Genomic DNA, 16,827 nt, shown 5'->3' on the forward strand with positions numbered 1-16,827 from the left:
GTGGAGATAAGAAAGAACAGATAACAGCTCTATGGAATGTGGGTGATACATACAGGTTACTGGGTGAATTGGACCAGGCAACATCCCACTTCGACACAGCCTTACAGATGGCACAACAGACAGGGGATCAGCATGGGCAGATGCAGGTTTACTTTTACATAGGAGACATGCAGAAGGAACAAGTTCAATCCCCACGAATATCCCTGAAATATTATGAACAGGCTCTCGCACTTGGCAGGCAGTTGGGGGACAGGAAGGAAGAGGGAGTGGCTTACAACAGACTGGGAATGGCCCATTTCGACATGGGGGAGCATGAAAAAGCTCTAGAGTGGTTTCAGCAGCATCTTCGAATGAGCCATGATAGTGGATACAAATTAGAAGAGATAACAGCGCACACCGGTGTTGGTAGGGCATTCGGGGCACTAGGTAAGATGGAAGAGGCAACATCCCATTTTGATACAGCATTAGAAATTGCACAACAGACAGGGGATTTATATAAAGAAGTAGAGGTTTATTTCTCTATGGGAGAGATGCAGAGGGAACAACTCCACTCCCCACGTACAGCCATCCAGTATTATAACCAGCAGCTCGCATTAGCCAGGCAGTTGGGAGACCAACATGAGGAGGCAGTCGCTTACAACAAACTGGGACTGGCCCATTTTGAGATGAGGGAATATGAGACAGCGTTGGAGTGGCATCAGAAGACGCTAAAGACTTGCGAAGAACACGGATACACAAAACAACAGACAGCGGCACAGACATGTCTGGGTGACACACTTAGGAAAATGGATAAAGTGGACCAGGCAACATCGGAGTACGACACAGCCTTACAGATAGCACAGCAAACAGAGGACCGGCATGGGCAAATGAAAGTTTACTGTAACATGGGTGACTTGCAGATGGAACAACTCCACTCCCCACGTACAGCCATCCAGTATTATGACCAGTACCTTACACTAGCCAGGCAGTTGGGGGACAGGAAGGAGGAGGGAGTGGCTTACTCAAGGATGGGGCTGGCCCATTATGAGATAGGCGAGTATAAAACAGCTCTAGAATGGTTCCAGCAGTGTCTTAGAAGGAGACAAGAAAGTGGATACAAAATAGGAGATATAACAGCACACACCGGTGTGGGCAAGGCATACGGGGCATTGGGTAAGGTGGAAGAGGCAACATCCCACTTCGACACAGCCTTACAGATGGCACAGCAGGTAGGGGACCAAAATGGACAGATGGAGGTTTACTACTGCATGGGTGAGATGCAGAGGAAACAGCTCCACTCCCCAAGTACAGCCATCCAGTATTATGACCAGTACCTCACACTAGCCAGGCAGTTGGGGGACAGGCATAAGGAGGGAGTGGCTTACAACAGACTGGGACTAGCCCATTCTGAGTTGAGGAAATATGAGACAGCGTTAGAGTGGTATCAGAAGGAGTTGAAGGCGAGCCAAGAAGGCGGAGACAAGAAGGAACAGATAACAGCTCTAAGGAATGTGGGTGATGCATACAGGTTACATGGTATACTGGACCAGGCAAAATCACACTTCGACACAGCCTTACAGATGGCGCAGCAGACAGGGGATCAGCGTGGGCAGATGAATGTTTACTGTGCGATGGGCGACTTGCAGAGGGACCAACTCCACTCCCCACGTACAGCTATCGAGTATTATGATCAGTACCTCGCACTAGCCAGGCAGTTGGGGGAAAGGCATGAGGAGGGAGTGGCTTACAGCAGACTGGGGCAGGCCCATTATGAGATGGGGGAATATGAGACAGCGTTGGAGTGGCAACAGAAGTACCTGAAGGCGAGCCAAGAAGGCGGAGACAAGAAGGACAGATGGCAGCACTTGAGAATGTGGGTGAAACATATAGGTAGCTGGGTAAACTGGACCAGGCAACATCCCACTTTGACACAGCCTTACAGATGGCACAGCAAACAGGGGATCAGTATAGACAGATGAGAGTTTACATCAGAATGGGAGACTTACAGGGGGAACAACTCCACTCCCCACGTACATCCGTTCAGTATTATGAACAGGCTGTCGCATTAGCCAGGCAGTTAGGGGACAGGCATCATCAGACAGTGGGTTACTGTGCACTAGGAGTGGCCCATTATGACATGGGGGAAAATACAGTAGCGCTGGACTGGTTCAAAAGGGATCTTAAGTTGAGCCAAGAAAGTGGAAACAAGAAAGGACAAATAACAACACATAAAAACATGGCTGCTTCCTACCAGGCGTTGGGTAAACCTGACCAGGTCAAAGCTCACTATCAATCAGCCATGACCCTAGCTATGGAGATAGGAGACAAACAGGAACAGGAGGTCATTGCTAAACAGCTGTAATATTAGCTAGGGATGTTACGATGCATTTAATTTAATGTTTCTAGTATTTTACAATGATGAAATCAAACAGGTAATAGATGTAAATAGGTGTAAAGAATAATAACACATCTGCTGCTACATTTTGCTATCGGTGACAAACTGAAATGTCCCGTGCACTTAACACACTGGACTGATATGTCAAAGGCCGGCAGACAAGCCCACCAGGAACTTTGAGGTAGAAGATTTGAACAATATGAATAACTGTGACAGAATTGTACTTTCAACAACCAAGGAAAGCGGATTGGTTTCATGGATGAGCACACATCTCTCAAGGTTGACCATGTAATGTATATAAATGTACCAAAGGTAAGATAATCTTACACAGCGTCCTAGAAATGAAGGCAGGGACTGTGTGAAGTCCATTAACTACAATATTAGGTTAAAGCTTTCTTTATTATAACATTCCACCATCAAAAAGGCAGAGAATAATAGTATACTAATTACGTATCTTAAAGAGGAAATATGACTTGTGTTAGGTGATATTTACATGTGTGACATGATCACATCATTACATATACAGTACATCTAGATAAAATGTTACCAACCCGTTATCTTACCTCAAATTTTTTCGGCAGAATATTTGACAGTGATAACTAAAATCAAGACCATGTGTCTGTCTAATTTACTTTCAGATCGATGGATATTGGATGTTAACATTTAGTATAACTTGATGTGTGTATGATGTTGGTGTATTTATGCTAGGTTTGATTGAAAATTGTTAAACAGGTGGGCTTGTAAAAATGCAACTATTTCAATTGTTTTCACATTATAGTTACTACTGTATTTATTGCCCAATTCCATGTGAAAGCTGCCGTTTTTATCATGTTATTAAATGAGCATTTTGTACAGGAACGATGATGAAATAAAGTAACAAGTATGGAATAAAGCCACGTAGCCCTCTCATGTGATGTATTCGTTATCTGAATATAATGATACGATGTGGTATACCTAAATCAGTCCTGATAGGACTTAAGTTTGGTGTTTTCAGTTGATACATTGAAAGCAATACATTGGAAAAAATAGCACAATCTCTTTGAGTATTCTTAACAAAACTTAATTTGTAAATATTAGCTATTTGATATGCAACAGGACTTGAAACAACTTAGTGACGTCGATGACGTTTAGACAACCAGGTAATAAGATAAGCCAAAAAGCAGTTATTCAAGCAACTCGGTATGATTTTGGAATTGGTCAGACGTTTCAGATAGCATCTAAAACGTCTGACCGTTTCAAAATCATATCCAGCTGCTTGAGTAACTGTTTTTTTGGGTTACTTCTCAGTTATATTGAATACACAACATACAAAGATTATCAGATAACAGATGATCAGTTTAACACTTTACGAAGACGAAGTTTATTTGCACTCCAAAACGTGTTCCATTACTGAGATTCCCAAACCATAACCAGATACCTAAGCCCTGCTTTTACTTCATCTGTTCTATGACTGATGAACGTATCCACAGTATCATCAAACTGTGCACTATATATGGTTTTACATGGTAGGAAAAAGTATCTCTGTCCATTCTACATTTCACCCGTAAGCTGAAGTCAAACGTCCTGGTCCATAAGAATAATTTGTGCTTTCATATTGGAGAATAGGCACTCAAGTACATTGAAACCCATCTGCCAATCACCTTGAGTACATAGATACAGTAATGACTAATCGATATAACTATTGTCTTTATAGTTATTGGGTACCTTGTGCGAGCAATGAAATTTATTAAATTCATAGATAACACCCTGTCGACAGCAGAAAAAAACGTATGCTACAGTCCACCTGCAAGACAAAACAGACAGGTTCATTCAGGTTGTTTGGAAAGAGAAATACATTAATACAATCATATCATACAGTAGTTTACATTTTACAGCGTCCAATATGAAGAGGCATGTAAGTTCAAATTCAAAGAGGTATCAGGCCGGATGTATATATTAACATAATGCTGCTGATTACGCTTTGGTTCTGTGTAAAAGGATTTAGCATATGCAGTAAAATACCCACGTGTGTATTTACATGTATCGTTCATTCATTTCCTTGTATAGATTCTTTTAGTTGTAGTTGCAGTACCTGTTGTTGTAGTATTATTAACCCATTGTCCCAAGAGATCACTGTCAATTTGTCATAATGTGTGTCTCGACTTTGCTTTGCAAACGAAGATCATTTCTTATCTACCTACACAGGGGCTAAAATAGTTTTTTTCTGCATACCTGCACTGGAGCAGGTAACATTGAAAAATTAACAGACCGATTTTACCTTTTCAATTTTTTCTTTTATACTTTTTAGTTGGTAGCATTTGATGCAGCTAATAACAATCCACATACACCTTCATCATAGGACATTTATGTAAAAAAAAAGCACATAGACCAGTGCAAGTTAGTTGCAGGTAGACACCAGAAATACCTGCACAGCTCCAATTTTACCTGCACTAACCTGCATATGCAGGTGGTATTTCGAGCCCTGTCTACATCTATCATCATCATCACCTACCCGTGATCTCTACGGCCTGCCCAGTCATGTAGCTGCCCTCACTGGACGATAGAAACAAGACCAGGTTCGCCACCTCTGGAACACAAACACACATGTGATGAAGCTTTAAAAAATACAAATAGCCTTAAGCTGTAACATATTTGTAAAGAAAGGATTAAAAGTGTACACATTAAGATGAACTATTACAGTTACTAACAACACATGTCAGTAGCGCTTGCAAGACGGCACCATATGGAGAAAGCACGCGCACCGAGTTCTAAGGTGTAAGGCGAGGTACATAGCATTGCGATCTCGGCAGTGTTTTACAAGTTCATTAGACAGACGGCCCTGGGCCCGTGGAAACACTGATCGAGCCAGTGCCTGTTTGCCATCACCAATTTTTCCAAGTGTTGTTATTGTCAACATTGCTAGTCTGTAGAAACATGCACATGTAAAGGCATCTCCTTCATTCTTCCTTCAGACATTTTTGAAAACGATCAAGAAAATCTGAGAAATGTTTTGAAATTTCGACCCAATGAAAAGTTGGTTCGGTCTAGCGGAATTGAGCATGTACTGGTCCTATCAGGACAGTAAGTTTTGACAGCAAGTTTTTTTTTTACTTATGAATTCCTAGTATAACAATGCTGTTCTTTTGATACACATGAATAATATGAAGGTCCAAGGTGGGGAAAACCGGTGATAACATGCTGAAATGGGGCAAATCCTCAAGTGCTGCTTGCCCTTGTGAAGTCGAACCACAAACAATACAACACCTGATGCAACACTGTGAGCTCGGCCCCAGCTGTTTAGACAGTGATCTAAGGGAGGCCAACGAGGTGGCCCGCTGTTGGATTGGGACTTGGAGCGGTGATATGATATGATGATATGATGACATGAATAATAAGCAGGAAATTACCTTCTGGTTCGCCAACCCGCTGCAGGGGAATGGCCTGTATCCGCTGGAAGGAAATGAGTATATCATTAAAATTTTCACCCCGCAACTTAGAAACGCTCATAACAATAAAGGGTTTAATTCGGTTAAGATCACATTTACACAATTGTCTCAAGGTTAACAATAAAAAATTCGGTTGAAGAGTGTAGAACTTTCCAGTACATCCTTGGTACTTGGGACCCCGCCTTGCATCACAAAGGACAATAGTTTTTTTTTTTCCTACGGTGTCGTCTGACCATAGGATACTATGCTATCATGATTTACATTTGAGTGATTTTTTAAAATATAATCCTAACGATTTAGTGGTTAAACCAGTTTTTCTAGTTAGCTGCACTTGTATTGAATTGTTCTGCTAGTTCATTCTTGTGACGCTGAAGAAGAGTGATGGATGTCGCTCGAAACGTCCGGAAGTAAATATCCGTTTTTATCCAGTTGTAGAGATTGAATTGTGTTTGAATATTGAAGAGTGCTCCTCTGCACAATAACTGAAGGGGAAACTCATTGAAATCATGCTTAAATGTATGAAAAATGGAGTAAAACCATTTCTAGAGTAGGTCTAACTTCGGCCCCTAAATTCTCAAGGAACAGCTAGCACGTATGTAGACCAACCGAGCTTGTAGACCTGGAGAGCTTGTAGAGCAAGGTTAACAATAATAAATTTGCACAATAACTGAAACTCATTGAAAGCATGTTTGAATGTATGAAAAATGGAAACACCGAGTAAAACCATTTCTAGAGTAGATCTAGCTTTAGTGTCCCTAAATTCGCAAGGAGCAGCGAGAAAGTCTGTAGACCAGGAGAGCTTGTACATGTATCATCCGTAACCTTTTGTCTTGAAGCTTTTATCCTGGCTTCTCACCTGCTGAAGTTCCTCAGGTGTGTGTTATATTCTCACCTGCTGAAGCTCCTCAGGTGTGTGTTATATGCTCACCTGCTTAAGTTACTAAGGTGTGTGTTATATTCTCACCTGCTGAAGTTCCTCAGGTGTGCGGTTCTTCCTGACCATCTCCGTACTGATACTTCCCGGGACGACTGTGTTACACCGGATGTTGTATCTGTTCAATAAAGCAAGAAAACTGAATTTCAGCCATTGCTACCAAAACATTAATATCAATGTAAGTATAAAATCAATACATTGGAACAGAAAACCATTCCATACTTTATTTTTTGTCCAATTTTCTAAAAGACAGCACTGAATAAAGTTGTTATAAAGACCTACTGTGCGAGTTCTACAGCCATGGATTTGGTGAGAGCCATGACGGCACCTTTGGTGGTGTTGTAGGGCGATCGGTTGGCCGTGCCCTGGGAGAAATAAGACATAGATGTGCTTAGGATTTTAAAAAACTACCACCTTTTCCTTGTGATAAAAGTCTCTTTGTTTTATCCAAAGCAGAAGAACTGTTCTGATCATGGAAACCACCTTATGTATGAGGGTCATGAGTAACTTCTAAACTACATCATGCAGAAGTGAAACAACGTCATGATTTTCCATTGAAGTCTCATGGGTGTGGCAAATAAAATTAGTTATTCCAACAGTTCATACAGTTATACTGTCTACCAAAACTTCCATCTCGACCATCAGTAACACCATAATTGTGACCAAGAATTATTTATGCATCCTATGGTGACATGAGATAGTATCAAAGTTGGCCAAGGAGTATAACCGGCCAAAGGGAGTCAGACGGGTTGGCCAGCTTCACACCTCTGCCAGCTTTGGATATCTTAAGGTGGGTTCGCAGGTGCGTATATATTCAAGTCCGTTCGAGGTGCTTATGAAGCTCTTAGTCTCTACCAGGCCCCACAGGTCGTTGGAAAAATAATAGAAATTGGACAAACGTAAACAGGTAACATGTCAGACGAGTTAGCTGGGTCGCTAACCATACTTCTCGGTCAGCTAACTTATCTGGCATGTTATGTATCTATATTTGTCCAATTTGTACTATTTTTCCTGCGACCCGTGGAGCCTGGTAGAGACTAAGAGCTTCATACGCACCTCAAACGGACTTGAATATATATATGCATGTCAGACGGGCTGACTTAACTCCTCTGCCAGCTTTTGATAATATCTTATGCTACCGTAGGATCTGCTTGGAGATTACTCCGACCTACCAATCTCCGAGAGAAACTCGAGAACGTGCAGATGGAACAGTTCTGTAGTTTTCTTTCCACCATCAGTCTGGCAAAGGCTTGGGCTACCAGGAACGTGCCCTGTTTACAAAAGAAAAACATTTAAAAAGTTGTATTTTTTTATAAGCGTTACACCGACAAAGTTATGATAGCCTGACTAAATCGTGATTTGGCCCTTATAAACTTAATGGCGAATACTTCTGAGTCATAACACTGCCAAAATGATTTTTTCTTGTTTTGCTTACCCCTTGGACAGTTCTTATATAAAGAAAACTATTCTTGCAGGAAAAAAAGAAGAATAAAATTCGTGTAAAACAAGAAACTACAAACAATTTTCTAGAAATTTAGGCAAAAGTTTTTTCTTCTAATGCAAGAAAAAAAACTTCGAGAAATTCTTGCTTTTCTTATAACCAGATTCAGCTGTTAAGAAATGCAAGAATGTTTTTCTTCATGGAAGATAAATTTTCTGTGAGGAAGTATATAAAGATAAACAAGAAAAAACATTTTGGCAGCGCAAGAACATGCATACATACGTACACACATTCATACTTGATTTCAACAAGTTGAAGCATTCATATAGCGCAAGAAAATAAATCTCAAATCGTATAAAAAACTCAACAAGCAAAATTTGCTTGCCCCATAGACAAGCAGATCTTTCACAGATTTCTTGGGGACAGAATTATTTTCTTCCGGGAAGATAAATTTTCTGTGAGGAAGCCAAAAAGATTTTTTGGCAGTGCAGTAGACTGTGAAATCAGTCACCTGGATAAGAGGTCCGTGACCACAAACTTTGTCTGGAGGCTTGGACAGCGAGAGTTAAACAAACTGCATCATGATTCATCCAATTAATACATTGTGGCAGGCTAGAAAGTGGCTACCACCTACATGAGGTACATGAAATTGGTTAGTGATCAACTTTGATTCGAATATAGAGCTACATGTTAAGACAAAGCGTCGATGTCTATATAAAAAAGCGTTGTGCAATGTTGACAAACCTTTAGATTTACGCCAATGACGTCATCAAAGTGCTGTTCATCAACCTCCAGAAAGGGGGCGTACCTGAGTATGCCTGCTGACGTCACTACTATGTTGGGCGGCGTGGCGTAATCTGAGCAAATGTCAGTAACCTTGGAAGGAGAAAAGGAAGAATCTGAGATTCTTATACAAGCCTAAGCATGATCGCAATACAAGTCTATTGGTACCATAGTTGCACCAATAGCAATGGGAGGGGGGAGATGTGTGTGTGTGTGTGTGTGTGTGTGTGTGTGTGTGTGTACGTGTTTGTAGTGTGTGTGTCTGTATTAGTGTGTGTGATTGTATATGTGTTTGTGTGTGTGTGTATACAAGTGTGTGAGTGAGTGCATATGTGTGTGTGTGTGCATCCATTTGTGTGTGTGAGTTTGCATGCATGTATCTATGTGTGTCTGTGCGTGTGTGTGTGCGTGTGTATATGCGTGTATGCGTGTGTGTCTATGTGTGTGATGGAAATACCCGTACCAGTTTACTGACAGCAGCAGAAGACGACACGTCCGTAGTGTACAGCTGGTGAGGCCCATGTGGCACGGCAGGGAGAGACTCAAGCGTCTCCTGCGCCGCCGGCTGGTTCACGTCCACCACCGCAACCGCCGCGCCCTCCCTGGCAAACGTCTGGCACACGGCGCGCCCGATACCGTTCCCGCCACCTGGGGTAACCATAGCAACAATTACTATAGTAACACAACCATACACACGTCTGGCACACGGCGCGCCTGATATGTCTCCCGCCACCTGGGGTAACCATGGTAACAATCACTATAGCAACAGTCATGTCAACCATAGAGACGTCTGACACACGACACATCCGATACTGCCGTTCCCACCAATTGGGGTAGCCATGGTAACAATCACTATGGTAACACCAACCATACACACTTCTGGCACGCGTCTACACATGTAGCCTTTCTTCAGACAGTTTTCAAGGCCATTAAAAAATACATTTTTGAAATAGGTTATTTGACCTAAACTCTATGGCACCCATCCAATCAGTAATGAAGATCAATAAGCCTTCTCACACTTATTACCACGCATGCGAAGGTGAAAGGAACTCTGTGTAATATGTGAAAGTTGAAGACCCCCAGAAAACCAAGTGACCAATCCGCCATTTTGCAGGCGTCATGACGTTCCGGACATTGTTACACAAATCGAAACAATGGTAGAGACGAGACTGTTGACACCCGAGGGCTCTCAACTTTGACATATTACCCAGAGTTCCTTTCGCCCGCACATGCGTGGTAACTAGTGTGGGAAGGCTTATTCTAGTTGAAGACATGCAAGACTTCAAGATAACATCAATGGACAGTATAACCAGTGGGCCTGCTGAACAATACAAATGGATCAAACTTTAGAAGACGAACGTTTTATACGGTGTGCAGTTTCAACTATCGTCTGTGACTGAAAACAAGAACCCGGAAGTATTCACTTGTACGTATCCAGCATTAGCGACTAACCGACCAAGACAACAATGTTAACGAACCTGAAACGCATCCTTTTCCTGCTAGCACTGTTCACACTCACCTGTAACCAGAGCTATCGCCCCAGCAAGTCTTCCTCCGCCAGTTTTCGCTGCCGCAGCCGCCATGTTGGTCGAGTTGAGTTGGTGTTGTTCTGACCTTTCAAAGGTTTAGAATACACCAAAAAGTTTACAAAAGATCCAACAATCGACTGACACCACTAAAACACATTGAAATACAGTACATGTATGATTCAATATAACCACAAGGAGAAACCCGTTGCCATGGCAACACGAAAAATCACAAAGTAAGAATTTTTGCCACAGAATTGTTGCCAACAATAGTTTAGGAAAAGTCACAAAGTTTCGCAGTCCTAGCACACGTCGTTCGGCAGTTATACGACGTCAAAGTTGGCGCTGTTACTTTCAGCAACCTCCCCCCCCCCCACCCCGTAAATCAACATTGTGCTGACAAAGCGTATCAAATATAATGAACCCTCAAGAGCCATCCTCATATAACCGTCTGGATAGCCAAGACAAGAGAACGTTCACGTTCAAGTTATTTTGGACTCTATAGCTACTTTAGCTGCGAACGGGTTTCCATGCTGTTGTAGTCTTGCCGTGTGGGTTAATTGTCCAGGTGCCACACCTGAAGACACAACTTCCGTACAAGAAAAGCCTCACCTGCGTACTGACCGCTTTCCATGCTCTACAAAAAAAACTGTGTATATAAAAACAACCCCCAGAACGAAGAGAACGTTTACCTACCTTGTTCTGTATGATTGTAAGTCGTGTAGACTACTAGATCGTCTGTTTGCGGTACGACCTGTCACCCTCCCTCCAGGTACAAACTAGATCTGTACTGATTTGAATGACAATAGTTCCGACCGGACCGGTTCTGCCTCAGGCCTGCGCATGTGTAGCCTTCTTCACCGGCCTCTCTGGGGGCATTGGCGTAAGTTGTTGGGGGGGGGGGGGGGTGATTCGTGATTTTTAACTGGGAACACGCCGGGAAAATAAGTCGCGAAAGGAAAAAAAATGCCGGGAAAGGAATACATGCCGGGAAGCTTGTACTCGCCCCCAGCAAAAATTGTAAATAGAACCTCATCACCAAACATTTACCACAGAGTCTTATGGCAAGCAAGTGTTCTAGGCTTGATTAGAACTATTAAACTCTACAGGTATACTTAAAGGGGATACACGGGAGTGTTATTTTCCGATAGATGTTAATTTTATGAAGTAATAAATGCATACGACTTCACATTATACGATAAAGTACCCAGTTGCTCCACGTACCTCAAAACATTCAGTCTTCTACTAAACTTCCCAAGTGCATATACCCTCTAATTGAATTAATCCTATGGCTGAATACGAGGGATCGCTGTTGTTGTTTATATCCGGGGTATTGGGCGGTTGATGCCTATCAGAATGTCATAAGATTGGATTAAGAATCGATATTGAAATTAGCATATCAAATTACTGGTTAATATGTAAATCAATCTTTTGCCAAACACATTCTTTTTGCCTACCACTGCGTCACCGTGACATCATCGCGATCGCTCGTATACAATGTAAAACTTTTAGGTAAGGTTACAAAACTCATTTCAGGGTCGCTAAGAAATCTAGTCTTGTTATGTATTCTTTGCTATTTTATGAGAAATTTGCCTTCTCGGTGTGCTTAGCAATCATCATTTATTCCGAAAACATGCACGATAAACAAAGTGTCTATGCGTATAGGAAATGCATGGGAAGGGTCTGCATGGGTTTAGTGAGTGTCATATTGCTTTACAAAACACACATCGCGCAATTCATCTCAAGGCGAATGCAACAAAATTCGTCTGATTATGTATTCATTTTCATTGACACATTATCTATTGGAAAACTCCACCCCTTCTGGAGTGGAATACGACGTAATGTAGAGCTTCTGGTTTTTTACATTAAAAGCAATAAAATGGAAAAACAATACTTGGAGTCTTTTGGAGTCGTTTCAATATGTCTAAAGTATATTTTGTGACATGATCTGTTTCATATGAAGCAGGAATGCAAACTATTTTACAGTAATAATGAGTACAATGAATACAAATACTACCTGATAACATGAAAGGATTATAAGTTAAACATTTCCCGAATACGGTAAATGAAGTTTAAATGCACCTTGAAACGTGTTGCTTTACTGGGGTTCCCAGGTGAACCACGACCGACTACCTAAGCCAACATTTTAATTCATCTGTGCTCTACCTGCTGAACGTGTCTACAATATTCACCAGACACGTTATGGTTGTATGTTTGTATGAAGACTTTTCCTTTACACAACCAATTTTTCTCAGCTGCTGACGTTTTGATGTCTGTCAGACATCTTCATCACAGCTTCTGCTTCTTGAAAAACTGGTTGTGTAAAAGAAAACTCTTATGTCCTATGATCTACCAACCTGGTGAAATTATTTTTGGAAAAAATTATTAGTTATCTCTGCTTTTATTTCACCTGTGCTCTGCTGCTGAGCTTGTCAGTGAACTTGACACTTTTTGTTTATTTCGGGTGGTAAAAGTATCTCTGTGCCTTATTCCAGTGTCTACACGTTAATTGCAGTTGATTTGCCTGGTCCATAAAATAGATTTGTGCTTCCCTCTTGGAAAATAGAGAATTGAATACGTTGAAATTCTTCTGCCCTTTGACTTGGCATACAGGGACAATTGTTTGTTTGTTTGTTTATTTTCAAACACCTGGGTAGCCTATTCAGCTTCGATAAACTAGTTTTCAATAGGGCCCAGTTTCACATATACATACAAGGAAATTTAAAAAAAAAACTTACAGAGAGAAAAGTAGACATACACGTCGGAACATATAAGTACAACTGAAAGATGAAAGACACAGATAAATCAAAATCATAATCCGATCCAAGGTCAGCAGTTTAGGAGGTCAGAGGTCACTACTCAGTACTGAGACTATGTTAGGTCTTTCAAAGCTGACTTAAATGAATTTAGGCTTGGAACTTGTTTGATGTCGGCTGGTAGTGAATTAAAGTGTTTAGCAAATGTACGTGTCCTGTTGTAGTCTTGAAAAAGGAGTTATGTTCTGTGCTGCTTAGAGAATGCTATGATGGTGGAGATATTCCAGGAACTGACCATGTACCTCTTTTCAAAAGCTTTCATGATAACTAGAAGAACAGATATAGGCCTATAAAAATAATTTGGATCTGTGATGACTACATAGAACTCTATCTCGTCAGCAGGAATCATAAAAAAGTCGCCTACATCCCACCTGCAGGACAAGACAGATAGGTTCATTTGAATTGGTTGGAAGCAAAAACATGTTAATACAAACAGCATGCAAAAATAAAAAAAATAAAAATATGCGGAAGTTGAAATTCAAGGCAGTTACGAGAGAGAGAGAGGGAGAGAAAGAGGGGAGAGAGGGAGGGGGAGAAAGAGAGAGTGGAAGGGGGAGATGCACCGCTTTTCATGCTGCATGCTTTACACTGTTCCTAAGGGCAGTCATTGAATTGTGAAATAAAGTTTATCTAAAAACAGTCATGTGCATCACCTGTTTCACGTTTCGATCTAAGAAAGACAGTCACTGTATCTGTATGTGTTACGTTATGTCATGTGTGTGCTTTAATACATGTCCAGGAAGACTTGTACAATGTGATTTTGTATCACTGCTAATGGACAAATAAAGCCCCTCCAACCTGGTTGTGTGTAAACTAGTGATTTGCCAATCAGATAAACTATCGGTGTATTTACATGAGATGTTTATCTATAATATTTAGTAGTTGTAGTTGCAGTAGCAGTCTCGAAATATTTCGCACCAAATGTGTACGTACCCGTGATCTCCACGGCTTGCCCAGTCATGTAGCTGCTCTCACTGGATGCCAGGAACAGGACCAGGTTTGCCACCTCTGGAGCACAAATATATAATCTTTATTGACACGACAAAAGTACAGCGACTTTCGTAAGGTCTACATGTATAACAACTACTTACAGTACAACTAAACACATATATATGGATATCTATAGGTATGGATACATCAACATAAAGGGTTTAGCATGTCATTTACACTATTGGTTCTACGGTATAAACAATCGTGGATATATTTGCCTACTTGTACACAATGTGGATTATCGCTTCCCAGAATGTACTTGAATTTATCTATCGGACAGAGAGTAGCAAAGTCTTTAGAGCATGTAGAAAGTATATGAATAGTCAAAGACCCGCGTCTGGACTATAATACAAAGTCTATCAATACATTTATAAAGAAAAGATGCCAAGCATATGTATTAAACCATAGCATTACAGTCTCCTCAATATTCGAACAGTTGGTTATCCCGATAGCCCCGATACTGTGGAAACAGCAATGAGGTCAGTCTCTGCTTGCCATCGGTATTTTGCCAGGCGCACATACTGTCTACATTGCCAAAGTCAAAGTTCCTTCCTGCGCCTGATGGCGCATAGGGCGGTGCCCATCTCCGCTTCAGTAGCCCTGGGCCACACAGCGTTGTGCAATCACTACAGCAGGGAAGTGACATGTGTTCAACTTCCATACTCTTTCCCAAATGCCGAGTGCTAAGCAGAGAAAACAGCATGTACCTTGTTAGAGTCTTTGTTATGACTCGGCCAGGATCAAACTCACGACCTACCGAATGCAAGGCGAACACTCTACACACTAGGCCATTGCACGTGTAAAATCAACATTATCTTTATTAAAACGCCCCAAGAAATCGTTGAAAAATTTCCTATTTTTGGGCCAGTGGAAATGAGCACTATTGGTCCTATCAAAACTTGTCGATTCCAGGTTTTGCATTGCCGTTCTGTTTATGAACATGGTTATAATCCGAAAATAGTTTCATCAGGTTGGTAGAATATAGGATGAAGGAGAATTCTTCAAACTAAGCCACGTTTGGGATCGTTTTCTCACCGCAAAAGCGCCACCTACATCGGCTACATATAGCGGTGAGAAGCAGAACTCCAGTTAGAAGCTCTGATGAAGGTGTCTGAGAGACATCGAAACGTAAGCTATGTAAGTTCCCACTGGTTGTGTACAAAGAATTCTCCTTCATCCTATGGTTATAATCACTAGGTCACCTTCCGGTTCGCCTACCCGCCGCAGTGGAACGCTGGCTTGGACCCTCTGGAAGAAAACAAATACAAACACGAAATATAAACATTTCATACTGTATCCTTTAAACATCCATACCGACATGATTCCAAGGTTATGTGTTTGGAAAGCGTTTCTGTATATAGGATGGCAATGTTATAAAAAGAATGTACAGAATTTCAAATTCATTGACCAGTTTGTTTAAATTTCTAAAGTAATTACAAATTTCCAGTTCCTGTATATGATAACCCTCAAGGAAGATCTGTCTAGAAGTCTGTGAATGTGGTCAGCAGTGCTTGTACCCTATCATGTTTCCGTTTCCTTAAAGCTACAAACGATACGTTTTGCTTCGATGAAGGTCAGACATCCAGGTAATAAGATAAGCCAAAAAGTAGTTACTCAAGCAACTATCCTTCGTCAGTTACACTGAAGTGATCTGGAAGAAACTGATCTTTTAAACCCTTACTATGAATGAAGACAATTTTAGATGTCCAACAGGAGACCTTTTATTTCATTCATAGTTAGGGTATAAAAGATCAGTTTCTTCCAGATCACTTCAGTGTCACTGACGAAGGATAGTGGATACTATCCGAAACGTCTGACCGTTTCCAAAATCATATCCAGTTGCTTGAGATACGTTTTGCTGTCTTATATTACCTGCTGTAGTTCCTCAGGTGTGCGGTTCTTCATGACCATCTCTGTCCTGATGCTTCCCGGGATGACTGTGTTACACCGGATGTTGTATCTGCAAAAACGCACAAGTATTGTTGATATGTCCGGTTTTTAATCCATTGCTCATCAGCTACCAAACCATATCTATCAATATAAGGATGTTATACCTGTACAAAGTTTCTGTACCTGTACAAGAATATGTGCTTATGAGTACATTCAATTACCACACCAAACGCTATCAAAGTTACAGTATACAATCACTTAATTCGATTCACTGGGAGAGTAAAGCATTACTATTATGACAATGAACATTTATTGTTGTCGCCTTTTTGCTAATTCTCTAAGCTAGACAGCGCTAGATACTAAGAATTACAAAGTTGCCTGTAAGACCTACTGTGCGAGTTCTATAGCCATGGATTTGGTGAGAGACACGATGGCACCTTTGGTGGTGTTGTATGGCGAGCGATCAGCCGTACCCTAAAAGAAAAAAAAAAAGCACACCTTCTTGCTTTAAGACTATTTATTTTGGCGTCATGATTATTAAAAACACCTGGTATGTTATCTTGAAGATGCTGACAATGTACTGAAATCATCTCACAGTAACACTTGTATCTGCGAAGAATTTCACCCAAACACAAAGATATAGTATAG

The 16,827-nt window shown here is 41.2% G+C and overlaps 2 protein-coding genes across 2 annotated transcripts in view; one reads left to right on the plus strand and one right to left on the minus strand.

Moving 5' to 3' along the window:
* The first annotated feature begins 6 nt into the window (after positions 1–6).
* LOC118422025 (tetratricopeptide repeat protein 28-like) lies at positions 7–1,958 on the plus strand. The gene has a single exon (XM_035829529.1). It carries the CDS (start codon positions 108–110, stop codon positions 1,956–1,958), a length of 1,851 nt encoding a protein of 616 aa, XP_035685422.1. The 5' UTR covers positions 7–107.
* Positions 1,959–4,146: 2,188 nt separating this feature from the next.
* Positions 4,147–16,827, minus strand: part of LOC118422026 (estradiol 17-beta-dehydrogenase 8-like) — a 17,167-nt gene continuing 4,486 nt past the window's right edge. The window contains exons 3-9 of the mRNA XM_035829530.1: positions 8,919–9,050; positions 7,906–8,004; positions 7,016–7,098; positions 6,764–6,851; positions 5,674–5,803; positions 4,866–4,940; positions 4,147–4,157 (exon numbers count right to left, since the gene is read on the minus strand). Of these exons, the coding sequence (XP_035685423.1) occupies positions 4,147–4,157; positions 4,866–4,940; positions 5,674–5,803; positions 6,764–6,851; positions 7,016–7,098; positions 7,906–8,004; positions 8,919–9,050 (618 nt within the window). The remainder of the gene's footprint in view (positions 4,158–4,865; positions 4,941–5,673; positions 5,804–6,763; positions 6,852–7,015; positions 7,099–7,905; positions 8,005–8,918; positions 9,051–16,827) is intronic.

This window comes from Branchiostoma floridae, chromosome 8 (assembly GCF_000003815.2).
Source record: "Branchiostoma floridae strain S238N-H82 chromosome 8, Bfl_VNyyK, whole genome shotgun sequence".
NCBI classification, from domain to species: domain Eukaryota; kingdom Metazoa; phylum Chordata; class Leptocardii; order Amphioxiformes; family Branchiostomatidae; genus Branchiostoma; species Branchiostoma floridae.